This window comes from Dromaius novaehollandiae, chromosome 25 (assembly GCF_036370855.1).
Source record: "Dromaius novaehollandiae isolate bDroNov1 chromosome 25, bDroNov1.hap1, whole genome shotgun sequence".
NCBI classification, from domain to species: domain Eukaryota; kingdom Metazoa; phylum Chordata; class Aves; order Casuariiformes; family Dromaiidae; genus Dromaius; species Dromaius novaehollandiae.
Window position 1 is genome coordinate 464,114 of NC_088122.1, and position 18,761 is coordinate 482,874.

The 18,761-nt window shown below is 61.4% G+C and overlaps 3 protein-coding genes across 3 annotated transcripts; all 3 read left to right on the forward strand.

Annotated features, from left to right (window-relative positions):
- The first annotated feature begins 881 nt into the window (after window positions 1-881).
- MADCAM1 (mucosal vascular addressin cell adhesion molecule 1) lies at window positions 882-5,067 on the forward strand. The gene is made up of 5 exons (XM_064497360.1): window positions 882-1,789; window positions 2,574-2,840; window positions 2,943-3,257; window positions 3,488-4,171; window positions 4,414-5,067. The coding sequence occupies exons 1-5, from the start codon at window positions 1,741-1,743 to the stop codon at window positions 4,536-4,538; spliced, it is 1,440 nt and encodes a 479-aa protein (XP_064353430.1). The 5' UTR covers window positions 882-1,740; the 3' UTR covers window positions 4,539-5,067.
- A 1,966-nt stretch (window positions 5,068-7,033) lies between these two features.
- Window positions 7,034-9,355, forward strand: TPGS1 (tubulin polyglutamylase complex subunit 1). Its single transcript, XM_026108277.2, has 2 exons — window positions 7,034-7,548; window positions 7,742-9,355. The coding sequence occupies exons 1-2, from the start codon at window positions 7,163-7,165 to the stop codon at window positions 8,271-8,273; spliced, it is 918 nt and encodes a 305-aa protein (XP_025964062.2). The 5' UTR covers window positions 7,034-7,162; the 3' UTR covers window positions 8,274-9,355.
- A 1,896-nt stretch (window positions 9,356-11,251) lies between these two features.
- CDC34 (cell division cycle 34, ubiqiutin conjugating enzyme) lies at window positions 11,252-18,392 on the forward strand. The gene is made up of 5 exons (XM_026108280.2): window positions 11,252-11,584; window positions 15,195-15,281; window positions 15,953-16,050; window positions 16,472-16,606; window positions 17,314-18,392. The coding sequence occupies exons 1-5, from the start codon at window positions 11,408-11,410 to the stop codon at window positions 17,522-17,524; spliced, it is 708 nt and encodes a 235-aa protein (XP_025964065.1). The 5' UTR covers window positions 11,252-11,407; the 3' UTR covers window positions 17,525-18,392.
- The last annotated feature ends 369 nt before the right edge of the window (window positions 18,393-18,761 follow it).

The window sequence follows — 18,761 nt, forward strand, 5'->3', positions numbered from 1 at the left end:
GTTGTCTCGCGAGATGCTGACGAGGAGGAGGTAATTGCAGACCACAATTAACACTCTCCCAGCAGTGAGGGGAGGCTTTGTCCCTCAAGGTCCTGATTCCCTGCACAGGCCTTATTTCAAAGCCTTGACACCCTCCCGTTCGGGGGGTGAGACGCAGGCACACAGGCTGCCTGTGACCCCCTTCTCTTCCCAGCCTGCACCGGCTCTGGGCCCTTTCCTACCGAACGAGGTGGAAGTGCCTCATGTTCTCCGAATGCAGCCGAAGGCTTCAGCAAATTTAGCTCCTCGTGCTCAGCAAGTTTTATAAAAGCTGTGCTAAGCGGCTACCTCTAGACAGTTTCAGTTCGATATTCTTTAACAGCGGGAAAAACCCGCCAGACCTGGGGCCGCGTCTCGGGCCGCGCGATGGGTTTCGAGGTTCCTGGAGCGCCGGGACGGAGACGCTGGCAGCCCGGGGGAGCGTTGCCCGTGCCGCCCGTGCGGGCCGGAGGCGGCCCCGTGCGGGGCGGGTTTGCCCCTCGTGGTGGATTTGCTCTCCCCGAGGGTCCCGTGCGAGAGCGGTGACTCCGGGCTGCAGCTTTCGGTGAGCTGCCGTGAAGCCGGCGGGGCGCCGGGCCAGGGGCTCTGTGCTGGCTGCCCCCCCCGGGACCCGGGACAGGCCGGCTTCGCCCCAGGGCCGGAGCTGCTCGGGGGCTGCCCCCCTCCCGGCCCACAGCCAGCCAGGGCCGAGCGGTGCTGGGCGCTGTGCGTCCCGTCCCCACCGGGGCTGCGGAAAGGGCCGGTTTTCCCCGCAGGGAGTTGAGAGGAGCCGAGCGCGTCCCGTGTCGTGCCCGGGGCGCCGGTGGGGCCGGCTGCTGGGGAGGCTCCTCGGAAAGCTCTCCCGGACCATGAGCCCAGCGCCCGGGATGAGCTGGTGCAGGACAGCGCGGGAGCCCGGGGTTCCTGCTGTGCTGCTCCCTGCCATCGCACCTAACCCGCTTGGCACCAAAGGGTGCAAATCCCCGGGCTTTGGGGAGATCGGGGCTTGCTGCAAGGCTTTGGGGAAACTGGGGCTTCCTGCAAGGCTTTGGGGAGATCAGGGTTTTCTGCAAGGCTTTGGGGAGATCGGGGCTTGCTGCAAGGCTTGCTGCTCTCCAGCAGCCGGGCAGCCTCTCCCGGCCTCGGCCGGTGCAGGGCACAGGGTCCCCGTCGCCCAGCCCTTGGCTCCAGCAGCACTGAGGTCCTGATCTTTGGCAGCATTTGGTTTTACCCCGGGTCTTTGGGACAAATCCCTGCATTTTGCCTCTCCCCGCTCCCCTGCGGTCGGAGCCCGGCTCTCGCTGCGCCGTGGCGGCCAGGCCGAGCCGTCCTGGCTGCCGGAGCAGGTTTCTGCCGCCGTCGGAGGGTCCCGTCCCGCGGGATGGGCACGCGGGGCGTCCCAGCGCCTGGCTCGGTGCCCTCAGACCCGGGGCTCTCCCTGGAGCCGGCTGCGAGCGGAGCCGGCGCCGCGGGGCCGGGCAGGTGCGAGAGCCAAACTCTGAGCGGTCAGAAACTCCCTCTGGAAATACCCCGGCGGGGCGGGAGGCCCCCGGCCGCGCTCGGGGCGGGTCTTGCGGGGCTTTAAGAAGGGCCGAGGACGGGGCTGGCGGCCAGAGACGCCCCGGCTGTCGCCTTCCCGGCCGCGAGGACGCGGGGAAGGAAGGAGGGACGGGAAACCCGCCGCTGCTGCCGCCCGCGCCGGAGGAGACGCTGCTGCGGGCGATGGAGCCGGTGCTGCTCGTGCTCCTCGGCTCGCTCTGGGGCTGCAGCGGTGAGTGACCGCGGGGCCCACGGACGGCCCGGCCCCGACCCCGACCCGCTCTGCCCGAGCCCCGGTCTGCGGCGCCGGCTCGGCTCGGCTCGGCTCGGCTCGGCTCGGCTCACTCCCCTCCTCCGGGCTCGGGCCGCCCCGCGCCCCGTCCCTTCCCTTCCCGGCCCTCCCCACAGAGCGGTCACTTGATGAACGAGGTCGACGGGCTTTTCCCAGGCTTAAATCCTAGTGAAAAGGCTGAAAAAAGGGGAAGGAAAACCCTGCGCATCAGACAGACCTGATCTAGACTTCGGATCTGTCTGCAGTGAAATCATTGGGCTGATTAATACTGATAGACCCGGATCCGAGAGGGTTTGTGTCATCTTTCGGTAGAAAACAGCCCACAGCTGCATTTATCCTTGTTTCCCATGTGCTGCAGGGAGCCCTGCTCCTTAGGGAGCTGCCGGGGCCCCGGTAGCGCTGAACGCCCGTGGAAGAGCGGCGATAAACCGCGTCCAGGGCCGTTCCCGCGGTCTGGAGGGCAGCAGGTCCCAGTAAACCCCGTCCAGGGCCGTTCCCGCGGTCCAGAGGGCAGGAGTCCCTCGGGAAAGCCCATTTGGGGCTTGTTCCTGGGGCCGTTTGCTCACTAAAAGGCGCTTTTATACCCGCTTTGCGCAGCCGCAGGGCTCGGGCGCGTCGCAGGGCAGCGAGGTGCTGTGCTCGGCCGACCCGTGCGCTGGCCCCCGCGTCCCCGGCTCGCAGCAGCTCTCCGCTGCGCTGACCCGCCCGGTTCCCCCCTCCGCAGGGCGCCCGGCCAACAAGCTGACGGTGGTGCCGGCGGAGCCGGTGGTGCCGTACGGCGGCTCGGCCCAGCTGAACTGCTCCCTGGCCTGCGCCGAGGGCACGGTGCAGTGGCGGGGGCTGGACACCAACCTGGGCACCGTCGTCTCCTCCGCCGGCCACAGCGTCCTGCGCCTGAGCAACACCGCGGTGGCCGCCGAGGGCACCAAGATCTGCCAGGGCACCTGCGGCGGGCGGCACTACCAGCACGCCGTCGACCTCAAGGTCTACTGTAAGCATCGCTCGGCCCCGCAAAGCCCCCCGCGCCCCGGGACGGCCCGCCGGCATGGTGCCGGCGGCCCAGCCCCGCGGCTGACGCCCGCCCTCCCCGCAGCCCTGCCGGACACGCTGCAGCTGGCGGCGCAGCCGGCGGTGCTGGTGCCGGGGCGGCCGGCGGCCCTGCGCTGCGCGGCGCGGCGCGTCTACCCGCTGGCGGGGCTGGCGCTCGCCTGGTACCGCGGGGAGCGGCTGCTGCAGCGGGCGCCCTTCGACGCGGAGGAGACCGAGGAGGAGCTCTTCGACGTGGCCGCCACGCTGCCGCTGGCGGGGCGCGACGTGGTCGTCGGCGCGGAGTTCCGCTGCGAGGTGACGCTGACCGTCCGGCGGGAAACCTTCACCCGGGCGGCGGCCCTGGCCGTGAGCGACGCCGGTGAGTGCCGGCTCGGCGCTGGGCCCCCCTCGCCCAAGATCCCGTCTTGCTGGAGGGAAACAGCCTCTCTTCCCGCACCGCTGGTAACGCCCGGGCGGGCAGGACCGCGCACGGGGGCCCTGGGTTTGCTCCCGCCCCGGGAGCGGCGGAGGACGGGGGCGGCGGGGGCACCGTCCCGGCCCCGGGGCGGCGGGGCCCTCACCGCCCGCTCGGCGGGTCTGTGTTCGCAGCGGTGACGGAGCAGCCCGCGGCCGCGGCCACCGTCCCGCAGACGCCCCCGACCGCCCCGGCTCCGACGGGGACCCCCGGCACGGCCGCGTCCGAGGCCGCTGCGACTCTGCCGCCCACGCAGAGCCCCCCGGCCCGCGACGCCACCGCGGCCCCGACCGAGCCCTCGCAGGAACCCGCCGCCGAGGCCGCCTCGGACCGGGCTGCGGCCGCCGAAACCCCCTCCCCGGAGAGCCCTGCTCCGCGGGACGACGACGCGGATGCTCCCACGGCACCTCCAGCCACCGGCACGGTGCCCGGCTCCGGCACGGCGAGCCCCACGGCCGGGAGCACGGCCCGGGCGCAGGGACCCGCCGCGGACGGGGCCGGGCGCCGCCGGGGCTCCCCCACCGCGGGGCCGGCTGCCGGCACGGCGCCCGGCTGCAGCCTGCGCATCTGGTCGCTGCCGCCCAACGGGACGCGGGGCCGGGCCCTGCGCATCGAGTGCCGGGCGCAGTGCGGCGCCAACGCCACCGTCCGCTGGCTGCGCACGCCCGTGGCCCTCTCGCAGTACCGGGAGGAGGCGGCGGGCAGCGGCTCCGCCCTGAGCCTGGACCGCGCGGAGCTGCGGCACCAGGGCCGCTACCAGTGCGCCGTGCTCAGCCGCCGGGCGCCGGTGGCCAGCCTGCAGCTGGCCGTGTCCGCCGGTGAGTGACGCCGGGGCCGGGAGGGGAGGGGAGCGTCCGGGGCGCGGGGCTGCGCCGGGAGGGCTCCGCGGAGCTGCTCCCCGTCGCGCACGTGCATGCACATGCACCGCTCCGTGGGGCCGGCGACCGCGCGCGCTGCGGCGGGTTGCGTTAGTGCCCTGGGGAGACGTTAGGTGCAGCCGGGTGTTTGCTGTCACAGGCGGAGTCTGCTGCGATTTTAAGTCCCTTTTGTGTCTTTGCAGATACGGTCAGCACCGACCCTGCCATACCCGTGGGGACGACGGTCTCGCTTTTGGGACTGATAGTGACCGCAGTCACATCCCATCGCCTGTGGAAACGGTTCAAATCACAGTACGATCTGTCCTAGGAGTGGGCCCTGCCTGCAGGCGCCGCAGCCCTCAGGGCCAGTCCCGAGCACCAGCCCTTCCGCTGCCGGACTCGCTGGGCCCCCGGGGAGCTGCACCTCCGACGGCGCCCGGCTCGCGGCAGAGGGCTGCAGGAGCTGCGGGGTGAGGGCTGCTGCGATGAGACCCGAGAGAAGAGCAGAAGCATCCGCGATGCTGGACAGGCCACAGGTGTGCTGGCCCCATCGCAGCTCTCAGGCTGCGTCATTTCGCGGAGGTGGCCGTGCCCCGCGCAGGGCAGCTCTGCCCCTCCGGAGGGGCCCCTGGGGCTCCGTCGCACGCGGCCGCCCCGACAGCCAGAGACCGACGGCAAGTCCCCTCCGTCACAACAGATGTGTCGGGACACTGCTGTGGGAGGTGCGGTGGGTAAAACTGGCTGTGCAAATGATCTGTGCATTTAATATTGAGTGAAGAGGCCGGTCCATGGCATAGAGAGTCTGTGGTACGGGAGGGCATCTTTTCTAATAAAGGTTTTTGTGATGTTTTTTTCTATTTTTGGTCTCCATCCCAAACAAATTTCCTTCTCGTCCTTTGGCTCTTGCCTGTCCTCTTTTCAGGCTGTGTCTGTGCAGGGGGGTTAGACATATATTTATGCCCAGTCACTTGGCCGGAGGGTGTCTGAGGTCTCGACCCGTTAGCCTCATGGACCGTGTCTTGGGAGACGTTTTGGCTGCAGCAGAAAACCATGGGCAGTGCTGAAGTATAGGCCCAGGCCCAGGCCCCGTCCAGCCGGGCACTGACCCAGCAGGGCTGGTGTTCATGCCTGGAGCTCCAGGATGGAGCAGCCGCCTTGACAAAGCCCCAAACCCACCCATGCGCTCCTCCATCCCTCGCCCCCGTCGCTTCGACAGGGTGGCTGTTCTTCTCCAGGCTGGCTTACACGACCTCACTTTGGAAATCCCAAAGGCTGGGAATTGACTCGCCATGTGCAACTTTGAGAAGAAATTTCTCAGAGCAAACACTACACTCTGGGGCCGGAAAGCTTCAGGTCCAAAAGGTGCTGGAGCAGTAGCGTCAGCCAGGCTTTGTGTGGGAAAAGAATTTGGACCAAGAGGAAGAAAGCAGGCGTGGGAATTGCACCCAGATACTTGTGCTAAGTCAAGAGCTGCTCCAGCAAAGCGCATCCTGCCTCCCTCCTCCGCCGGGAAGGGTGGACCTGCACATCTGTGTTTACTTTGCAGGTGACTTGCTTTATCACCGGTCATGCCGCCAGCTGTGAGTCAGCAGCTCGAAGCCATCTGTTCCCTTCCCTGCAGGGAGACCGTGGGCTCTCGTGGCCCAGCGCAACGGGCTGCTGCAGCCCCGAACCGCGGCCCACGGGGAGCCCCGCTCTGCCGTGGTGCTGAGGTCCCCGGCCCGTGCGTGCCGGGTGGGGGACGGCGGGGACCTGCTGGGCAGGACGGGGCTGTCGACTACGCTCACAGCACTCTGCCCTGCACTGAAAAGGCACCTTGGGTCTCGCAGCTGATGGCACCTGATAGAATAAACACGTTGTTCCTGCCTGTTTCTTGTGATGAAAATGATGCAAAGGCTCCCCATGTTTACACGTGCCCAGGGTGGAGTCCCAGCACCGAAACGAGCTAGCCGGGACACCGAGGGCTCCTCGAGGGCTGAGGGAAGGACGTCCCCGAGCTCCCAAGAGGCCAGGACGCCCCGTTTTCTCGGCAGCGACCCAGGTTACCCCAGGGCAGCAGTTCTGGCTGTGAAAAGCAGAAGCACCTGCACCTCCCCCCCGGCGCCTCCGGGACCTTCACTGCGCGAGGGCCGAGGCAGCTGCCGCACCCCGGGCTGTATAAAACACGTTTATTAGCTTGTTAGTCACAGACGTGGAGGAAGCGTTCACAAGGCTTTCACGTCAGGCGCTGCCGCCCAGGAACGTCCTCGGGGCTTCGCCCCCGCTCCGGAGAGCTGAGAGAAACCCCGGGGGATCCGAGGAGCCTCCGCCGCTGCGGCGCCTTCGCCGCCAGCGACGCCCGGAGCCCCGCCTGCTCCCCGCGCAAAGGCTCCTCTTGGCTCTGTGGCCTCCTGTTCAGGCGTTTTTAGGGGGCTGAAGCGACCGCGCGGGTGAAAGGCCGCGGCAGGCACCGCTTCCCCCCGGGCGCGGGGAGGCCCCAGGCGCAGCCCCCCGCCATGAGGCTGCTGCCACCGAGCGGGCGGAAGCGGGCGCGGGTCAGAGGGCAGCGACCGCCGCGCGCCCCCGCCGCTGAGGGCGGGGCGGCTGCCCGGAGTAGCTATGGCGGCCGGGCTGGCGGGCGCGGCCCGCCCCACCCGCGCCCTGCTGCCGGGCTGGGGGCGGGGTCTGCGTCGCGGGAGGGGACAGCCGGCAGGAGGCAGGTGTCGGTGCGGCCCCCGCCGCGTTGGAACAGCCAGAGCCACGGAGCCGGTGCTGCGAGATGCGTTGCCCACACGCAAGATGGTGCTCCGCACGGTTGGCGGCGGCCGAGCACGTCGGCACGCTGACGCATTTCCTCCCGCCAGCTGATTGGCTGCACGGGAACAAGATGGCGGCGCGCCCGCCTTCCACCCCTCCCACGGATTGGCTGCCAGCGTGCAAGATGGCGGCGCGGGGGCTTCCTGCCCCGGCGCAATGGCGGCCCCCAGCCAAGATGTCCGGAACCGGCCTTCGTCGCCCGCAGCCAAGATGGCGGCGTACGAAAAGCGGCGGGCAGCGGCCGCCCCGGCGGCGGGCAGCGGCCTCGGGGAGCCGGCGCGCGCGGGGGCGGCGGCCCGCGGGCTGGGCACCGAGGCGGAGTTCCTGCTGCAGGCGGGCGTGACCGCTATGGTGCGGGAGGCGCTGCTGAAGGTGCTGGAGGCGCGGCCCGAGGAGCCCGTCTCCTTCCTGGCCGACTACTTCGAGAAGCTGGTGCTGAGCAGCCCGGGCGCGGGGGGCGAGGCCGCCGCGGAGCCGCCGGGGCTTCCGCAGCGCCTGGCCCGGGCGCTGTGGTACGTGCGCCTGGCTCATCACTCCCACAGGTGCGGAGCGGCGGGGCGGGGAGCTGCGGACTACAACTCCCGGCGTGCCCCGGGCGGCGGCCCCGTGCCCCGCGGCGGGTGGGCGCGCGGAGCACGCTGGGAGTTGTAGTTGGGGGGGAGTTGGGGGGCGGCCGTGGGGGCGGCGGCGGCCCCGCGGCGGCGGCTGAGGTGTGTTTGCCCCGTGTCGCGGCAGGACGGCGTTCAACAACAACATGGGCATGGCCTACGAGTGCCTGAGCGCCAGCGGCCGGCGGAAGCGGCCCGGCGTCGACGGGCGGCTGTACAGCGAGCTGCTGCGGCGGATCTGCCGGCCGGGGGCTGCGCCCGAGGACGTGGTGGCCGCGCTGCTGCAGAAGATCCAGTGCCGGGACCACGAGGCCGTGCCCTTCGACGTCTTCCGCTACGGCGTGCTCACCTGCTTCGTGCTGCTGGAGTTCGCCGCCAAGGCCGGCACCCTCTACGACGTGCTGGATGGCGGCTCCGGCCCGGCGGACAAGCGCGTCTGCCAGGCCGTCCTGCACACGCTGGAAGACGCGCTCGGAGCCAGCGACTTCTCTGTGCCCATCCGCTACCTGGAGGCCGGCTCCAAGCTGGGCCCGGACTGTTTGGCTTTGGCCATGGACCGAGCGCTGCAGGAGAGGGAGCTGAGCGTCTCCATGAGCAGGGAGGAGTTCGTGAAGAAAGCCACGGCCTTGTTTGTAGCAAAAGTCAAGCCCATTGACTAGTGTTTCCAGGTGGGAGCAACGCTCACCGCTTCCATTTCTAAATTCCTTAAGTGCTTCAAACAGAGCAGCCTGTTTTAAGGAAGCTTCAGTTCCTGGACCTAAGCTGGACAGTAAGGCACCAGTGGCCTTGCCAGGTCCTGCTCCTTGCTGGAGGGCCCTGGATCTGCTTAACTAGAGATTGCAGATTTTCATGTTTTATCTCCTGTTCTGAGCGCTTTCAGTGACCAGTCACCTTTAGTGCTTGGTGTTTCTATATCCAGGTCTGCCTGTCCTAGCTGTAGCACCTCTTCATTTACGACTGGCATTAGTAAACCTTTCTTAGGTTTTCAACTGGCAACTTGCAAAGAGGTCCGTAAACTGTAGGGCCATGATAGCAATCAAAAATGAGCCAAAATGGACTAAGCGTGGGGCTGGTGCTCTAGTTATCCTCCGTTTTCATTCTAATGCTGACAGTGTCATAATTGTGCAGCTTCAGCAGGGAACTTAATCTCTGCTTTTGGATTTGTTTTCCCCCAATCTATAAAATGGGGGACGATGCTTATCTGCCTCACAGACTACTGTGAGGATTTGCAGGTAAATACTGGGCTGATATGAAGTGTGACATAAAGCATTATTTGTTATGCATTTAAAACGTTTTGCTTAGAAGGTGAAAAATGGTTGGCTGGAAAGCAGTCTTCATTGGGAAGAGATGCTAGCCAAAAAGTCAGTTCTGTCTTGGCCAATAGCTGAGTTGTAAAGCTCATATTGGCAATAAACTATCCTTAGTGTTTCGTTGTTCTGTACTTACCAAAATGCCTTTGGCGTCTGCAGTCTAGACTCTGAAAATTAAAGCTCATACTTGACTAGTGATTTTTTCAAGCAAAGCTGCACGGTACTACTGATTTGATAATAATCTGGGGCTTTAAGCACCAGGTAGAGTAAAAACAAAATGAATTCCGTTCCCTTAGAGGTTGTATTTTGCTTTTAAACAGAGAAGTTTTTTGAACCATACGTTATTTATTTGAATTTGTCCATGCTGATTATTTATACTGTGCCAATTATTGGTTTACTGTAATATATTAAAGATTTTTTTATTATTATTATTATTAAGTGGCAAGTTTATTTACTGCTTGGTAATACTTGGTGCTGGATAAATTTTAAGTGTTCAAATCTTGAGGCAGTCTCTTTCTTTAAGGGTTCACTGTTTTCAGCCTCTGGCAGCCTGCTTATCTGAAGATACGTCTGCTCTTACTACGAAAAAAAAGATGAAGAAAGGATGTCCTTGATATTGTGGGCCTTCTCTCTCTCTCTTTTTTCTTTTCTTTTCCTTTTTTTTTATTTATTTTTTTTTTTTTGCATGGATGTTTTGATCCCTGCAGGAGGTGTCTGAATGAGTGAGGCAGGGAGAGGGCACTAGACCAAACCAGCCACGTGAAGGGCAGCTCCGAGGCAGCTCCGAGGTGGTGGTTCCTGAACAGAAGCGCGCATGACTGGTGCTGTGAGGTGACGGGATGCAGCATGAGGAGAGGGAGGAACCAGCTGTGCTCGGCCTCTGCCTCAAATCCAGACTGTGAGTAAACCCGACCTGGATGTTGCCTAAGTGCCAGCTATGTGCCGCTTCCTGTGTTTCTCACCACTTTCCTCATTCTTGGGAGCAGCTGCTCAGCACTGCTGCCTTCTCCGTCTCTTCTCGCTGGTTTCCAGTTCGATTGAATTTGGAAAACTGACTCCCTTTTCAGTGATGTGGAACGGAGAAAGGCTGTCACTGGCTCTGGATGTTTCTAGGCACGTGCTCGTGGTGGGGAGGGACGAGGGGGTGGTTTCTGCTGCTGTAGCTTGCCGAATTATCGGTGCTGAGGCCTGCCTGCCTGCCTGTCTTGTGGGAGTAGGAAATAGGCCTCAAAATAAACCTTTTGGTGCTCTGCAGTTCTTCACTGGGCAAATAAAACTGCAAGCAGCTTCTCTCCCCCTAGACTGTAGGCAGTAACCAGGGTGTTGCAGAGTGAGTGATTGCTCTTCTCAGGGGTGCTCAAAAAGCCAAATCAACAGTATAATTTTTTGTATTACCAGGCAATTTCCCATTCTTGTGTGCGCAAGCAGTGTTGCTGTACTCTGCCTTGTAAATTGCCGTAAAATATTACATAAGTGTAGTAATTGCGGTAAGTGCTTCCTCCTAGCTGACAGGTATAATAATCTAGCAAAACGTAAACCACTTTAGTCATGCTGCAGCCTGATGTGAAGCAGCATGACTGCGTTATAAACATCAGCAAGGGCTCTGGCGTTACCGGCTGTGACGTGATGTGCTTGTTGGTGATCCAGACCGCGTCCTGGCACGTTGTGGTGCGGGTGGTCTCTTCTGGCCATCAGGAAATGATGGACCCGAAGACAGCAAGGTGATAGCCTAAAAGCGGTTGTTTAGGCCAAACGGGGAAATATTTGAAAAACAATATTGCATATATGAACGATTTACGTTTGGCAGGAAAACTGAGCGCGTTGTGAGACACCAGAAGCATTTAAACTTGAAACGCCCGGCGTGAGACGCAGGGAGGCTCTGGCGCAGCGGAGGCGAGGAGGCAGCGGGGTTTGTGACCCCCGGCGCCAGGAGGCTCGGCGGTCCCCCGGGCGCTTCCAAACGCGACTGCGGGGCCAAAACTGGGAGAAACGGCTCTGGGGGCTCCTTCCTTCAGCGCCAGCCTCTGCAGAGCGGGGCCTCTCCTGGGGGAGCCGCCCATGCTCCTGGGAGGCCAGGCCCTGTGACCGTGGAGCGCGGAGGCCCCGGGGGGTCGAGGCCGGGCCCTGAGGCCATGGTGCGGAGAGGCCCCTGGGCGTGGAGGCCCCGCCCCCTCCCCGCCCCCCGCTGAGGTAACAAGGCCCTCGCGAGCCGCCGTCACGGAGCCCCCGCCGTCACGGAGCCCCCGCCCCCTCCGCGCGCCGGTAGCCGCGCGCTCATTGGCCAGCAGCGTGTGGTGGGCGGGCCCCGCCGCGGCCCCGCCCCGCGCGGGCGGACTACAGCTCCCGTGGTGCCGCGCGCGGGCGGCTCAGAGCAGCGCGCGGAGCAGCAGGAGCCGCCGCCGCCGCCTCCCCGCGGCCGGGCCCAGTCCGGCGCGCCCGACCCCGGCCCCGACCCCGGCCCGGGCCCCGACCCCGACGCCGGCATGGCGCGGCCGCTGGTGCCCAGCTCGCAGAAGGCGCTGCTGCTGGAGCTGAAGGGGCTGCAGGAGGAGCCCGTGGAGGGGTTCCGGGTCAGCCTGGTGGACGAGGGGGACCTCTACAACTGGGAGGTGGCCATCTTCGGGCCCCCCAACACCTACTACGAGGGCGGCTACTTCAAGGTGCGCGGCCGGGGGGGGGGACGCAGGCCCGGCTCGGGGGGGCCCTGCGCCGCCTCACGCGTCCCGGGACCGGGGGCGGCAGCCCGGGCGGGGCGGGGAGAGGGCGCTGTGCCGCTGTCGGGGGTGCTGGAAGCGGGGGGCGAAGGCGTCGGCAGCCCGAGCGCGCCGGCCGCGTCAGAGGGACGTGCGCTCTCTCCAGGTGTTGTGCAACCCACGCGGCTGCTCTCTTCCCCTTTCTCTTCCTCCCTCTCCCCTGCGTGCCGTTCTGTCCCCATCCTGTTGCTGGCTGGGTGGGGAGGCGCCGAGTGAGTCAGTCCGAGGGTCAGCTGTAGCCAAGACACTGGTGGTTTGTTTTTTCTGTAGAGCTGTGGCAGGCAAGTCAGATGCTCTGAAGACAGGTTTTATCTCCTCGCTGAAATGGAGCCTCTCTTGGCCCTCAGCAGGAAGCTCCTGAGCCCTGCAGGAAGCGTGACCTTTCGGTTGCACTCTTTCGGTAGCTCACGGTCCTGCTTCGCACCTGAGAGTTTTCAAACTCGGCAGACGTACTCCTTGGCAGTAGATCAGACTTCCTGTGCAAGGGGCCAAGTCCCCTCTCTCAGCTGGTGACGACGTCAGCCTCCTGCGCGTAAGCAGGGTGGCTGCTTTCAGAGCCCCTTCTGGGACTGTCTTGCCTCTGGAAGGTTTTGTTCTGATCCTCTCCAGGACAACAAAGGGGTTTATTTGGAGAAGTTCAGCAGTGCGACCAGAGCACAGCACAAGGCCTTGCGTTGTGTGCCTGGGCTGCCCTGAACCGCGTGAAGCTTCATACACACACGCAAAGTGTGTTAAACCCCAGCCTCTCTTTCATTTTTCCTTCTTTCCACCCCTTCTTCTGTGTTGCAGAGAACAGAGTAGTCAAACAAAGGGCTACGCTGGAAGACAAGATGGTAACGTGCTTAAAGAGACAGACCCACCGTAATTCCCATCACTCCCCGCAGATATGAGGCTTCTTTGACTTGCGATAAGATCGACTTGTGCCGCAGGACTGAATCTGGCAGGGTGAAAGAGGGGTCGGGGGCAAAGGCATTTGAGCTAAGGATCAGATTCGGGGCAATAGGGACGAAGACAGATGTCTCTCTGCCTTCTACACTAATCTTTTAACGGCTATTAGCTGATGGCTGGGTTAGGCAGCATCGTCTATTGTTGAGGCTGTAATTCCAGAAGCGTCCGAAGCCTAGTCTGCGATTACCTTCCTGAATGGAGCCTGCGATAGGTCTGTGGGTCTGCTAGCTCCGGGGAGGAGAAAGCGTGAGAGAGAGCAGCAGTTCTGAGTCACTGGGGAGCCTTTGCTGAGCAGAGCGGTTTTAGTTGGCACTATCGCTTAACAGACCTAACTTCTAAATTTGCGTGTGCAGGACTTGAGGGAGCAAGAAATGCGTGAAGGTTACAATGCACTTTAAATCTTAATCGCGCCAGGCTTTTTTGTTTCTAGATGTTGGCCTTTCTGGGAACACTGGCTAAATCTCATTCTGAAACTTTGCTTCCGGAGACTAGAAACACCCAGAAAGCCAAAACATTCACCACAGGTTATGCTGCAACGTGGAGAGAAGTTGTCTCTAACCTTGCGGGGGAGTGCGGTGCAGATGGGCTAAAATAGCAGCCCCTGCAGGGATGTTGCTGTATTTCTCCCTGCTGCCTTAGGAGCAGCTTTGTCTTCTGACTTGAAGGCTGGCAGTGAGTCTGTCTCCTTGGCTTGCTTTAATCTTTCCGTCCTTGTGGCCCGTGCCTGCAAGGGAACCCAGTTGTGGGTCTGTTGTCTTTGCTTGAGCTAGAGACGTGTTTTGCTGCATGGTGTTTATGCACATTTATTTTTAGCACCTAAACTATGCAGTGTGGCCAGTTTTGACTTGGTCTGTTTTTCAATGGTGACCAACTATTTTTAGAGATTCATCAATGTATGTTAATCACAGTGCCAAAGAGGTGATTATTTTTTTCCATTTAAGCTCTGATAAAAGGTAAAAAGCATTTTCTCTGATGATCCAGTTGTAGCCTTGTCCCTTTCAGCAAGAAGAGGGAATAATCTTTTGCCCTCTGAGACTTCTGGCTTTGCTCTACCTCCTGTTTGGTTTTGTTCAGGGGTACTGCTTGGTCTCAGCCTTCAAATCCCCTTTACCTTCTTATAAACATCAAGCTCTTACGTCACCGCTGTGTTTCTGTCATCTAGAAGCAGCTCGGCCGTGTTGTGAGCTCTGCTGCTGTCGGTGTTGGTATGCAGCCGGGAAGTAAACACGCGGGGGCTCCTTTCGGACGGTCGGACTAGAAGGACGGGCGTTGCGAGCTCAACTTCCGCGCTGTGTGTGGGGCGCGCTGGCTCCCTGTGTCAGTCATGTGGAGACACTAATTGCAAAACAAGGAGGAAAGGGAACTGCTAACAAAGGTGGAATTTGTTTCTAAAGGGCTTAGGCAAGAATAACATCCGGGGAGTGGCCTAACGTGCTTGTTTGTTTTCGAAGTAGCAGAGAGGTGCTGAGCTTTGCTCACTGTCTCTGTTAGGGACACATGACTGTACTGATGCCTGGAAGCTCCCCCACCTCCTTTTCGCTGTGGAAACTCATCCCAGGGGTTGTAGGGCTTTGCCTTTGAGAGAAACCTGCTCATCTTGATGGCTTCATCCCTTCTCGGCATTGTTTTCTCTCTGCTCTGCCTGAGTGTCAGCACACCACGCCACACTTCCTAGCGTACCGAAAATAGATGTGAATGTTGTGTTAGTCTCTGGACTGGATCGTCCGGGGCAGGGAAGCACCACCTGGAGATTCCTGAGCAGAAATGAGCCCAGCAGTTTTCACACAGCGCTGCTCCCGAGCTGACACAGCTTGAAGGCTGGACAGCACTAGGATAGAGCTGTGTCCGGGGCCCGAGGTGGGACTGTCCCACCGCGCTGCGCAGGGGAGGTGCACCCGCTGAAGGCAGCGATGGCTCAGAGCTCCTGATGCTGTCGTCAGGGGCATGGCACCTTCTGGAAGAGCAGCACGGGTGTTAGTACAGGTGGGCCCTGGTGGAGGAGAGGTTTGGGGCAGCATGGCGGTGAGAAGGGAGGTCACGAAACACTGCCGCACTCTGCGTGCCTGTCCTCTGCTCAGGATTCATACGGCTGTGAGTGACCTAGATCATCCCAGCCTGCACCGTGCTCCTTCCAGAGCTGTAGCGCTCAGGGCCTGGAAACCCACAAGGCCAACCACCCGTTCTCCTTTCTCACCGCCGTGTCAGGGGAGACACTGCGGAGGTAGCAGGGGACCCAGGCAGAGAGTGGTGCTCTGTTTGCTCGTGCCTCTGCTCTCACCCTTTGGTCTACTTCCTCCTCCTCAACAGGCTGTAAAAAGTCAAGTGCCTTGATGGTTGTGAATGCATGGACATCTGGGGGTTGGCCCTGGCCTGGGAGGAGGAGTGGCACTGCCCTGGTCACCTCACCAGTGGTGCAGGAAAAAGCTCACCTCCTAAAGGACTGCTGCCACTGGAATACAGCTGCGCTTGGCAGAGGCTTCTTTGCCCTGGCGATACCAGGAGATCTGTGGGCCTCCTTCCCTTCCTCCTCACCAGCTGACATTAACTTCTCTTTATTGTTTCTTTGCAGGCTCGTCTCCGGTTCCCCATTGACTACCCCTATTCTCCTCCTGCCTTTAGGTTCTTAACCAAAATGTGGCACCCCAATATCTACGAGGTAGGTCACCCAGGACAGTGTGGGAGCTTCTGGGACAGACGAGGGCACGAACCTATTTACTGCAAAGCTGCGGGGTGAAAACCCCAGTTTTTGTCATGGGTACAGCATTGGAAACTCCATGCCTTCAGAGCTTAGTGCCTGGCACCAGAAATGCAGCTAGCCTAGGCTTGCCGTCTCCTGTGACAGCCCGTCGTCTTTCCTGGGACGGGTTCCAGGCTTAGTCAGACTTTCCAGGCTCGAAGGCCGCCATGCTTGTCTACCGGGGGGATCGTGCTCAAGCCAAGGGTGGATACAGAGCAAGCGAGCGATCTGCGGGGCCCTGCAGTTGCATGCTGGCAGTGGAAGGCTGCTCAGAGGGCTTTGGGCTACGTGGGGTTGGGTTGTGTCAAGTGAGTGCCAGGAGGGCTGTGCGGCTGATAGCTAGGCAGCCTCATCTGTACGGTATTAGCAGTGCGGGATGCTTATCTGAGGCCTGAAGGTGCAGGTGTCGTAGCTGGGACTGCCACCTCTGCTGTCCCTTCCTAGGGACCAGAAGCGCCTGGCTGGGATTTTCTCACCTGACTCAAGCTAAAGTGAAGAGCAAGCAGGGAACTGGGTACAGGGAATTGACCTGCTTGTGGAAGGTGCTTGGGGCAGCAGTTCTAAGGAGCCCGTTTCGCTCGTGCTTTCAGACCGGCGATGTCTGCATCTCAATCCTCCACCCGCCCGTGGACGATCCGCAGAGTGGGGAGCTGCCGTCTGAGCGATGGAACCCCACCCAGAACGTGCGGTAAGGACAGAGCTGGGAGTGCTGGCAAGAGTTCGTCTGGGGCAGGGGTGGAAAAGACAGGGGAGATGGAGACCGCTTTCCACTCCCAAAGCCTGCAGGAGATGCCTTTTCCTTACCTTTGAGGTTCTTGAAAGGCTGTCTGGCACTCAGGCTGTGCGCTCTGTTGAAGGACAGCTACAAGTTGCCCAGGAGCATGCATGAGCTGAGCAGCCTGTGCGCTGCTCTCCTCTGCCTTGCCTGGGGGGACCTGCTCTGCTCCTGTAAAATAGGTCCTCGCAGCGGGGCCAGCACCAAGCTTTGCCATGACCCACGGGATGCAGCGGCACCGTGACACTCCAGGCTGGCTGGTATTTGCTGGAGTGCAGGCAGTTACTCGCTGACCCACCTTGGCTCTTACCTGCTCGTGTTTGTTGTTTGCCAGGACCATTCTTCTGAGTGTGATCTCACTGCTGAATGAACCCAACACGTTTTCTCCAGCCAATGTGGACGCTTCAGTGATGTACCGCAAGTGGAAGGAAAGTAAAGGGAAGGATCGGGAGTACACGGACATCATCAGGTGCGTAGTGAGCTGAGCCTAGACTCAGCAGAACTGGTGCTTAACCCAGGGGAGGGGATGTTTGTAGGTAGAGTGGAGGGCAAATGCATCAAAAACATTCTGAAGATTTCCCCTTTTCTTGCTGTGCTGAGAAGACTTCTAATTAAGCTGTGATCTTGTGAGACACAGCAGGTGCCAGGATCTTGAGGGCCTATCTGCCCTGTTCACTCCCATCTGCTGGCTGGTAGGAAGGATTTTGGCTCTGAGCGTGGCGCTGGTAGGAGGAAGGGTTCTGGCTCTGAGCGTGGCTTTTGAGGAGGGGCTCGGCTGGGTTACACGCCCAGCTCTGATGTCGGGTGAAGCCCTGGCTTTGTTCCCACTCCAGAGCTGGGGATCTGGATATGCAGCCAACTTGCCAGCACTGCCCTGCTGTCCGGGCTGCATCGTGGGACTGGCACTTGGAGGCCGTGAGCTACAGGCTGGCCAGCCCTGGCATCACGGCAAGAGGGTGCCCGCAGCACGCGGGGCATGTCATCATGCAGCCACGACAGCCCTCTCCCTGCCTCGTCCTCGCCAGTCTTGTGGCTGCGAGGCCAGCAGCTCTCGAGCTGGGGCCTGTGGGGGAAGAGCTCTGTGCCCAGATTGTCACTGGGCATCCTGAGTGGGATGAGCTGCACAGAATGACCAGGACATGCCCCGTCAGAGCTCCTCTGTTCTCACCCCTGCAGGAAGCAAGTCTTGGGAACAAAGGTGGATGCTGAGCGGGATGGTGTGAAGGTCCCCACCACTTTGGCAGAGTACTGTGTGAAGACGAAGACTCCAGCCCCGGATGAAGGCTCAGACCTCTTCTATGATGACTATTATGAAGATGATGAGATGGAGGAGGAAGCAGACAGTTGCTATGGTGATGAGGATGACTCTGGCAATGAGGAATCTTGATGGCTTTCTGGCAGTTGCAAAACTTACTATAAACTACTGAATTTTACCTCAACTAGGACAAACTGGTTTGAATTTAGGATCTGTCAGCCCTGAAATTAACTCTCTACCTCGCAGGGAGACTGTTCTGCTGTTGTAAAGGAAAATACACCACTGTCTTTGTTTAAGAAAAAAACAAAAACAAAAAAGAAAACAAGAAAAACCCACCCAAACCCTATTTTGTAAACATCCTGGGTGTGGGGTGAGGGGAAGGGAAAGTCGCATCGAGGCATTCACAGATCCACGGTAACCGGGGAGCCGATGGCCCTGGCTGGATTGAGGAATGACAGAAAAACCTGGTGTTGGCTGCCCTTTGGGGCATGTCCGGCTCCTCTTGAGCCTTGCATGGGAGAAATGGTTTTGGGAGGCTGTGGAGCTGCTGAATAGTCACTTTGGGTGGGAGGTGCGTGAGCTTTTATGTAGCTTTCTACAGCCTTTAAGCTGTCAGTGGGAACGGTGTCAGGGTAAGCAACGCTTCCCTCCTGCTGCCTGTGGCCTTGGCCTCTCCCCGGCGTGGCCGGGCTGCGGTGCTCGCGGCTGCTAGAAGGAGCAGGTGGGCGCTGGCGTGGCTCAGCCCGGTCCCCTGCGGGAGCCTTGTGCCCCTCTTCCCGTGGCACCCTGTGTGGAGCCGGACCCCGAGCGTCGGCTGCAGGGGGGCAGGACCGGGGTGGTGGGAGCGCTGGAGGCAGGACATCCAGCGCAGCTAGCGGGCACTGACGCGGACAGGGGCAGTTTGTAGTTTTTAAACTAGCTGGGAGGGGTGGGGTAGTTCCGAATCCTTCTGCTTCTCTGTTTTTTGGAAACTATTTAATAAAGTACTTTAAGGGAAAAACTGTGTTGTGCGTTGGTAGCTGAGGCCCCTTTCCTGCTCGGCCTGCCTGGGGCTCTGGCAGCAGCCGGGGCCTTTCCCCACCAAGCTGGGGGCTGTAGCCTGCCCTCCTGAGCTGAGTGGGGCTGGGAGGCTGTGGCTGGACTCCCCAGGATTTTGCAGAGGGAGCAAGGGGTGAAAATAAGCGTGTGGCTCACCCAAGCCGCAGGGAGAGGGGTGAGACTGTGTCTTGCTCCTCCCGAGCGCCTCGGCTGCTGATCCTTGGGGGAATGTGGGCTGAGAGCTGGCCGGGGGCGGGTGGGACAGGACGGGGTGCCTAGTCGGGCTCCTGTCCCAGGGCAGGAGCAACCCCAATGAGCCCTTGAAACCCTC

Coding starts and splice junctions, on each gene's coding strand:
- TPGS1 (XM_026108277.2), top strand. CDS start 7,163: ATGGCGGCCCCCAGCCAAGATGTCCGGAACCGGCCTTCGTCGCCCGCA. Junction 7,549..7,741: donor CTGGCTCATCACTCCCACAG/GTGCGGAGCGGC, acceptor GTGTCGCGGCAG/GACGGCGTTCAACAACAACA.
- MADCAM1 (XM_064497360.1), top strand. CDS start 1,741: ATGGAGCCGGTGCTGCTCGTGCTCCTCGGCTCGCTCTGGGGCTGCAGC. Junction 1,790..2,573: donor CTCGCTCTGGGGCTGCAGCG/GTGAGTGACCGC, acceptor CCCCCTCCGCAG/GGCGCCCGGCCAACAAGCTG. Junction 4,172..4,413: donor GCAGCTGGCCGTGTCCGCCG/GTGAGTGACGCC, acceptor GTGTCTTTGCAG/ATACGGTCAGCACCGACCCT.
- CDC34 (XM_026108280.2), top strand. CDS start 11,408: ATGGCGCGGCCGCTGGTGCCCAGCTCGCAGAAGGCGCTGCTGCTGGAG. Junction 16,051..16,471: donor AACCCCACCCAGAACGTGCG/GTAAGGACAGAG, acceptor GTTGTTTGCCAG/GACCATTCTTCTGAGTGTGA. Junction 16,607..17,313: donor GAGTACACGGACATCATCAG/GTGCGTAGTGAG, acceptor TCACCCCTGCAG/GAAGCAAGTCTTGGGAACAA.